This window comes from Pseudopipra pipra, chromosome 10, assembly GCF_036250125.1.
Source record: "Pseudopipra pipra isolate bDixPip1 chromosome 10, bDixPip1.hap1, whole genome shotgun sequence".
NCBI classification, from domain to species: domain Eukaryota; kingdom Metazoa; phylum Chordata; class Aves; order Passeriformes; family Pipridae; genus Pseudopipra; species Pseudopipra pipra.
This window is the reverse complement of record NC_087558.1, coordinates 7,623,573-7,632,676: the sequence shown is the minus strand read 5'-3', so window position 1 is coordinate 7,632,676 and position 9,104 is coordinate 7,623,573. Positions and strand designations below refer to the sequence as shown.

General features: G+C 41.9%; 1 protein-coding gene across 1 annotated transcript; it reads right to left on the bottom strand.

Annotated features, from left to right (window-relative positions):
* Window positions 1–140: 140 nt before the first annotated feature.
* TTC14 (tetratricopeptide repeat domain 14) lies at window positions 141–8,799 on the bottom strand. Its single transcript, XM_064665925.1, has 12 exons — window positions 8,623–8,799; window positions 8,423–8,544; window positions 7,941–8,140; window positions 7,485–7,569; window positions 7,267–7,396; window positions 6,514–6,666; window positions 5,771–5,842; window positions 5,139–5,258; window positions 4,937–5,059; window positions 4,117–4,234; window positions 2,043–2,152; window positions 141–1,592 (listed from the first exon to the last, which is right to left on the bottom strand). Exons 1-12 carry the CDS (start codon window positions 8,778–8,780, stop codon window positions 617–619), a joined length of 2,367 nt encoding a protein of 788 aa, XP_064521995.1. The 5' UTR covers window positions 8,781–8,799; the 3' UTR covers window positions 141–616.
* Window positions 8,800–9,104: the final 305 nt, after the last annotated feature.

The following is a 9,104-nucleotide window of genomic DNA, read 5'->3' as shown; positions in this document are numbered from 1 at the left end:
TTTTTTTAACATTACTCCTAGAGAACATTTGATATATTTAAAGAATGTAATACACTTGCCTTCACAGACAGGGGGGGTTCCACTGAATTGGACCAGTGTGAAACATCCCAGCAACATTAACAAAAACCCAGACACGAAAGAAAAATTAAGAAAATTTAATGATCAAATGAACTATATACATTGTGATGGCACATGACTTCATTCAGTTATCCCTTTTCTATAGCTGGAAGTTTGATAGAAAAATATCAACAGTCAGTAGTACCCCAGGGACAAGAAAAACCAAACCAAATCAAACCCATCTGTTGTTAAAGTGCTTATTTGATGCAAGTCACAGCTAACTATATCCAGGGGTATCAAAGGATTTCAGCCCATCAGACAGAATATTGTACAGGAACACCTCAAATTAAGAGCACAGGAAACTTAAATAATAACTGCTATTTTATGTAAGATATCTTTCCATCTCTTTCCACCACATAATCTTTTAGAATTTTTAGACATCCTGCAATACAGAAAAAATCCTGCCTTTCTATCACTCTTGATGTGCATTTCCTCACAAGATACTCAGTTAAAGGTTCATTTAACTACACTCATCCAAACAGTGTATTCTCAGGGTACTTCACTGTTTCTTCTGCTTACTTCCTTTTTCCCTCTCAAACTCAGCTATTTGGTTGAATATGTTAACTAAGTTCTGGGGCAGGTTTCTTTTAGTGCCACTTTCTGCTTGTTCTGTACCATTTAAAGACATTTCCTCATCCGGTTCTTTACTTTTATCAGTCTCTTCAGAACTTCTTTTCCTATTCTTAGACTCGCTTTCATTCTTATACTGACCTGACACATGCCTGTCACTATCATAACCTTTGTCACCTTCACGTGAGCAGGTGCTAGAGTACGACCTGTACTTCCCCCACGACTTGCCAGAATAGTCAGACCCCGATGGAGACAAGTAATACCTGTCTTGACCTGAGCCATGTCTTCTAAACTGCTCTCTTCTCCCCTCTACGTCCCTTTCTGACCTCCGGTAATAATGCATCCATGGTTTATCATATGATTTATGATACGAACCTGAAGAGCCCCTCCAACTGGAGAAAAATCTCTCTGGTTTACCATATTTTTCAGTTCTGCTATGACTTGGCTGACTTCTGGAGCTACTGTAAGAATCTCTTGAATCTTCAGACCTACCTCCAAAAGTGTCTTCATCATCACCTGAAGTCCTCGACAAAGAACAGTGTCTGTCTTTCTCTTTTACCTCCGTTTTTGGACACGCTAAGCTGTCCTGCCTTTCCAGCAGCTTTTCCACTTCAAAATTTTGGTTAAGAAAAGAAGCAGAGGTATCAGCCGGAGGGGAATACCACTCCTCTTTCCTATTCTGATCTTTATAATGGGAAGAAGCTCTAGATGAGCTTTTTTTGGAGCTGCGAGCAGACTCAGATCTATGCCGACGCTTTTTCCTACGTTTCTTGTGATCAGAGGAAGAGGAGGAAGAAGACACTGATTCATCTGATGATGAATCACTTGATGATGAGGAGGAGGAGGAGGAGGAGGATGAAGAAGAGGAGGAGGAGGAAGTCGATATTTTCCTTTTCTTCTTCAACCTAAAAAACGTAATTAAACCGTGAGATAATCTTCAGTATCAAGCAAAAATTACATGCAGAAAGCAAATTTGTATACCCCAGTTTGGACTGTAAGGTGTGAAGGAAAACTCAGCCTGACCTGGCAAGACAATTCCAAGTCATTTCTTCATCAAAAAATTAAGATTAAATCCACTGAACAGTTTGTTATAAAAGGCATCTTTCCCAATTACACATGGCATTACACTTTGGAAATACGTCACACTGCAAAGTATTCCAACAACTCTTCCACATGCACATTAAAAGTTACATGCATTAAAGGACACTGCCCACAAAAACGTTCTGGAGGTAAAGCAGCTCACCCAGGGAGAAATTCTCCCTAGCTTACTGCTGGACAATCTGTCTGGAATGGATTGTTCATGGTCTTGTCTGCACTTACTGCCCCATAACCAATACCCTGAAGATAACAGTTACCTTTTTTCTTCTTTTAAGAGCTTACGCAATTTTTCTGCACTTGTTTCTACTTTCTTTGCTTTCTGTCTCTCTTCTTTGGCAGCTTGTTTCTCCCTCATTTCCAAAGATTTCTTTTTTGAACCCAAGCATCATAAAAAAGATCACATTAGTAGTGTTAACAAGGGTATTTTCCCCCATTCAACCCCATTCAAATGTATAATCACACCAGGGATGTTTTACCAGTATTCCCAGACCAAAAATTAATTTTGTTCAGGAGTTTGGTATTGGCCATTGTGATAGTCAGGTTTATATTTAAGGACCATATTGCAGTTTTTATTCCATTAAAAAATATATTTGACCAGTCATTGCAGTGGTACCCGTGATCCAGCACACCGTGAAACACAGAGCCCAAAAGTTAAAGGTAGAATATGCAAAAAATCCCCAATATTACCAACATATAGAAAATAAGGAAAAAAACCAAACAATCAAAACCAAACCAAAATAGAGACAAAAGTTTGAGGGAAAGTATCATTATTGCAGTTTACAAGTAAAACATGGTGGAACCCAGTTTCAGATGAATTCAAGTTGGCCACGTTTGAATACAAACCGTTTGGAAACCATTTCACAGCCCGGTTTGACGCAGAGTTTACGTAAGAAATTGTGATCCAGGGGTTTGGTGGTGACGAGCAGCACCAGACGTCAGACACAGCAACAACGGTCCCGTTCAGAGGAAAATGCATTGGAGAAAAACACATCATCAGTATTACAGGAAAACACACCCCAGTGCCATTTCAGCCCTTCTAGCACAGCAGGGACAGGATCAGACTTAATACATAAGTTACAGGTAAATGCAGAAGAGCATCTCACCAGATGAATAATCCTTAGACTACTTAACTCTATAAGAGATCAGACTTCTGCCACCTACAGAGCAGCTCTATTCAGATTCAGAGTGAGCAGAAAGTCTGATTAGAGTTTTCAAAACTTAGCAACTATGCTAACAGCTATAATAAAGGAAACCCTTTGTTGCAGCCAAGGCCATGCACACCAACAACCAACAGCTATCGTGTTCTTTGCTGCAGCAATGACCATAGCAAAGTGTTAAAGGAGAAAAATTTATCTCCCTCATTTTAACTGACACCTCTTTCTAAAGCAGCCAAATGCAGATACTGCTCAAATACCATACACCTGTTTATCTGTGGTGTAGTTCAATTTTATTAAGAAGATTGTCCTGTCTCCTCTTCCCCCTTGTTTCCACACAACCTGTCAGCATTATGGCTCCACCAACTGAAGAAATGCTGACTAAGGCCATCTACCCCAGCCTATGTACATCCTCACATGCAGAAGCACAGAACAAAACAAGCCTGTTCCTTAGTGCTCTGTTTTACTCTTTGACCTGCTGTGGAAGACAACACAAGCAAAGGAGGTGAACGAAAGACAAAAGATGACAACTCAGATTAGCACAGAGACCCACCAGGCTCACCTGGGAAACGTGCTGCATGCAAGGGAAGAGAGGAAAAAACCACCAGACAGCAGAGGAGAAAGCTGAGATATTCAAACTGTCTGCCCGCCCACCCTCCACCTCCTGCTGTTTGCCTTTAAATTACATTTTAATTTCCTTCTCCTGTGATCTCCCCATGCCTTAACTTTGCCTGGTGTTCCTCTATCTTTCTGTAATTACCCAAAGGCCCAGGATCTGGCCAGTGACAAGGATCTGTCACAATATAGTGACAATGTTAACCTGGCTTGCAGAAGTGTTTTACACTTTGCAACTTTGTATTCACAGAACGTTTTAAGTTAACAGCATTAATCATGCTTGTGTGATGGGATATTCTTATCCCTGCTTTGCTCCTTCCCTGTCTCCACTGTCCAGCATTTCTTTACTATCCTTTTCAAAACAGTGGAGTCACCAAGAGATACCTTTCTTCTGGTAGGTACAGCCATAATGCTCACTACAAAAGATTTACTGTGGAGTAGGGAAGCAGAGAGTAAGACAAACCATCAACTCAAACCCTCTCTGTTCAAAAGATTTAATATGATTTTTGATGTTCACTTATTGTCACTGAGAGCACCATATGAAAAGAAAGTAAAGAATCACCTGGATGTGCTTACGGAGTTTTGTTAAGGCCTCTTCTGCTTCCTGAAAAGTCTCATCCAAACTTAAGGCTTTTTTATAATAACTCTCAGCATTTAGTAGTTTCTCTTCCTCTTCCAATCTAAAATTCAATGATAATTCATATACAGTTAAGACACAGATTTTGGCAGCTTCTTCTTATTTTTAGGACTTTCTTATTTGCAAATATTTCTTATTTGCACAATGACACTACCATGGCATCCCTCCGAGACCACCTCTATCACCTCAGGCCACCAAAACAGCATTTCTGACATAATCATCTCCTACCCCTGATCAGTAACACTACTCTTCAAAATGTCAATTCCAATTCCAATAATACTGTCTCTCTCTTCTTAACAGAGGATTTAAAAGAAACCTATTCCCTGAATATTCAGAATTAAAATTTTGTGTTAGAGGGGTTCACCAATATTTCAGAAGAGTTACAGTACATCATTTTATTACAAAGATTTTATCTAAAAAAAAACAACCACCCCACAGCCTTTTGGAATATATTCAAACATTTCAGAGGACTTTATGCAAGCCTGGTATCCTAGCAGTGAAAGGGTATAAAGGATTAAAACGGATATTGAGGATTAAACCTCAAACATTTTGCCAGGATTTTAACTGGGACACAGGACAAAGTGTAAACCAACTACACGAGCAGGGATATTTTCAAGGACTTATTTTTTAAACACAGCCAGGAAGGAAAGATGCCCTTCTGTATCCTAACTAGAATGGTATTAAAAAAAAAATATTATGAGAAAAATTGTTAACAACCAAACCAACCCCTAACCCCAACACTTACTGCCCGCCTCTTTCCACAAGGGTCTGACACAGGTATTTTCTTGCATTTCTATGGGTAGGACAGTTTTCTAAAGCAATTTCAAAATCCCCAATGGCTTTGTTTAGACTTCCTTTTGTTGCATATCTAGAACAGAAAGTTGCACAGATTGCAGTGAGGTTTCTCTTTCGCAAAGCAGAAAAACCAATGAGACAAGCAGACTTACAGAGCTCCACGTGCTACCAAAGCCTCAACGTTTTGTGGATCAATTTCCAAAGCTTTGTTGTACTCATTCATGGCTTCCACATGGCGCCCAACCTTGAAATAATCCACCCCAGCCTTCACACTGCAGAAAAAAATATTTAGAAAATCTTATGTACAGTTTGTCTATGCAGATTTTGCACTGTTACTCACAAATTACGATTCCAGACACATGATAGGTAATAAAACCTGAGCCTTATTACCATGTACTTCACACTGGGATTTCAAATTAATACAATATTGACTTAATTCCACAACAATATATTGTCTTTAATCCAAAATCCTAAGGCACTCAAGAGAATTTCTGCAGATGATGCTACTACATTACATTGTTTTTATTTATGGAACGATTATTTAAGTCATTTTCTTCACCTACCACAAATCTTGCTCTCAATCTCATGAATGGGCCAGAATATTATAAACATTCTCCCTTAAAGCTGAGATGCATATTGGAACTGAATCTTGGGACTTTATCTATCACATACCCACTTAGCAGATCACTACATATGTTGTGGAAAACCTGATTTAACGTGTATTTTCTTTGAAGAAATATAACCTGTAACCTAACCTAACCTAATAACAAGAAGTACCACGTACCATTTCAAGGCCCAAGATGCAGACTGCTTTTTCCTCAATGCAGGGGCAAAATCTTCTTCATTGAAATTTTTACTTTAAGGAAAAAAACAAACAAAAACATCAAGTTGGCCTTCTGAGTCTACAAAGTTAAACTTATAATATGTAATGCAGTTGAAATAAATTGAAATATTATTCATACATGCCTTACTGCTCTCCCTCAGTCAGGAAGATTACTTATTTCTGAAACCAATTTTTTCCCAAACCATTCTAAAAGTCCTGAATTGAACAAGTACAACTGCAGTACATTTAATAGAAACATACCAAGTTCACACCTATTTTGGGCCTAACATTTGTGGGGCTGACAACATCAATAATTGTATATATCTGACCCCATTTTACTAAAGAGGTCATATCTATTACTAAAATAAACATCTGTCAAAAAACATTAAAACTTAAACATCCTGTGCTTCAATACAAAGAAGATAACAAGAGTTATGCAATAAATTCCTAAAGTATTTGGTATCAAACATTGTGTGTGATAAGGTATCTTGCTTATCCAGAGCAAGAGAATTTCAAATAAAAATTCTTTACTGTAGAGGAGTTTGCTTTTAAATATTTAAGGACATGTAAGCTGCAGTCATGCAAGTCAAAATGAAAAAGGTTTAAGTATAACTGGTCTAGGACTTCCACTCACAAGTCTATTTCAATGGATTAGAATAATCTCCACAGACCTACAGTACAGGAACAATATAAAAATCACTTACATTTGAAGACTTCTCAGCAAAGACGGTGGATTTGACTCACTTAGTCCTAGTTTTTCTGCTAAATATTCAACTAATGATGGATTAGCAAATCCTGGGGAACGATGCAAAACCTCTTCAAATGTCTCTCCTGTATTAGCAACTTCCATGCTTCGCCTTAAAAAAAGCACCAATGTACACAAATGAAACCTCACAGGCTCTATACTTAATTTTTTCATCCTTATATTGAGAATAAAAATGCTTTTATTGATATTTATATTACTGCTCACAAGCCATTCTGTTCTACAGGCATTTATTTTCCTACTATTTAGCAACCCTTATATCCTTCACCTTAAGTGAGCTTTTGAAACCTACTTTGGCACCCATCTAGGTACCTCCAGAACATACAAAACCATTATAAAAATGCAGAGTTAGCTGTGTCCTCCTGTCTTCTGAGGGGAGTTTTGAAATGTTAATAATTTACTCCAATCTCTTTAGGTTTTTGTTTCTTTCATTTGTTTGTTAACACAGTCCCAAAGCAACAGACACCTCACTATGCTTTCTGCTCCTTACATTTTGGGAAAGCAGCTAAAACACCAACCACACCCACATATCCAGACGCAGGTATATGAAAGAGATGAACAACAAGAAGTATGTAATTATCCAATTAAATCAGAAACACCACTGGCAAGTTTAAGGGACAGACAACCTGTCAAGACACACTCTTCAGAGACAGTGGCTACACCCAGCAAGCGCAGAGAGGCAGCACATCCTTACTTATAATGCACTGGGAAGTCATCAGAGGTGATCACGCCCAGTTTGGTACTGGAAAGGTTGGGTGGAAGAGCTGAGCTGTAAAGAGACACCGTGAGCTTCTCATGGTAACGGTCCACATCCTTGACTGCAGCTAAAGAAGTCATAAAGGTTAAGATAAAAGTACAGAAACATTTCAGACCCCAAACAAACCAATTCCCAGCAATTCTACAACTACTCACCTCGAATAAGGTCTCCAGTTTGATAATAAGACAGAGGATCTCCATGGTTGCTTTGAGGAGGCACATCCCTCACAGGACACAGAGCCTGCAACACAAGAAAGCACGAATATCATAAATGAAGCCAAAGGTTGGGGTTTTTTCCTCCCCAAGATTAAGCCATAGAAAGATGTGTTTAAGCTTAATGTACATCAGAACTGTGATACTTAAAAAATGGCTTGGTTCAAATAAAAATTCACGCATCCACAAATGAACTTTTCAACCCAAAAGTAATAGAGTGTAGGTCATAACAAGATGTGTTCCCTGGCTCAGCAAAGCATCATAAGCTGCCCACAAAGAGAGACAACCACCCATCATCCCAAATCTCAGTTTCACCCTCACACACACCACTCCGTTAAGAGATGCAAGAGGCAACTAACACATGTCAAAAACGGAGCATTGACCAAAGCTGTATCTTACAGTGATTTCCAAATCTGCAATTTCCCGTATGACACCACTTCCCAGACAAATCAACACCATGAAAAAGCCAAACTCCCGGATGGAGGTGATCCTCCCGATCACGATATCGCCTCGCTCGATGTCGCGGAAAAACAATTCCCTCCTCTCCTCCCTGGGCACCTCCATGAACCTCTCCAGGGGCGGCATGACAGCATAACACTCTGCAACACAGGACACAGAGTCGGTTACAAACGACCAAAGTACTGCCTGAAAATACAGAATACATCACGGCAGCAAACCACGCTAAAATCTGACTTATTTGTGCCAACGAGAAGCTCGTGCACATCCCATATAAAGCAATAAGAAAAGTTTTTAGGCCTGTTTTAAAGATACCGCTAATTCAAGTGCAGTGTCCTTACACTTACACACAGTGTGTTCCACACTTACCTACAGTGTGTCCTCACCCACCCCGCGGGCGTTACCGACCCCCCTCACCCACCCACCCTCATTCTCCTCGATCGTGTCCTCGATCGGCCCGTTGGGTTTCCACGAGTGCGCGAAGAGCAGATCCGCCTTCTTGGCGATGAAGCGCTTTATCTCGGTGTCGAGGCTCGCCCTGTCTTTCCTGGGGGAAGGAGAACGCGGTGAGTGGCGCCCCGCGGCCCCTCACGGCCCGCCCGGCCGCTGCCCCGGCGCCCCTCACCAGGCGGCCGGCGGGGCCCCGCGGGGCGGCTCCGGGGCGGCCCCGGGCGGCGGCAGCAGCCCGCGGAAGTCGGGGTTGTCGTGCTGCTCGGCGCGGAGCAGCGACAGCAGCGCGGGGCCGTGGTGGCTCAGCGCCTGGCGGAGCAGCTCCCGGTCCATCCCAGCGCCGCCGCCGCCGCCTCGCCCGGAACGGGAACCGCGACACGGGCAGCGGGGACAGGGCGAGACCGCGCGGCCGCAGCGCCCCCTGGCGGGCGGGAGGACCGCGCTGAGCACGGGCCGCCCACCCTGTTTGCGGGCGCGTCTCCAGGTAATAAAAAGAGAGCGATGAAAGAGAGAGTAATTAAACACAAGGTGCAAATCACAGAGGTGTTCCCCGTGCGGATCCCGCCCGGCTCGGCGGGGCGGCCCCTGCGGGCAGTGCCTGCGGCGGCGCTGCCGGGAGGGGGCGCTGCGCCCCCGCCGTGCCCGCCCCGCGCCCCG

What these genes read in the sequence shown, in the direction of transcription:
- TTC14 (XM_064665925.1), bottom strand. Translation starts at nt 8,780, where the DNA reads ATGGACCGGGAGCTGCTCCGCCAGGCGCTGAGCCACCACGGCCCCGCG. An exon ending in AACTCCGTAAGCACATCCAG is followed by an intron (nt 2,153 to 4,116) that starts GTGATTCTTTAC and finishes GGTTCAAAAAAG; the next exon opens with AAATCTTTGGAAATGAGGGA. An exon ending in CTCTTAAAAGAAGAAAAAAG is followed by an intron (nt 1,593 to 2,042) that starts GTAACTGTTATC and finishes TACGTTTTTTAG; the next exon opens with GTTGAAGAAGAAAAGGAAAA.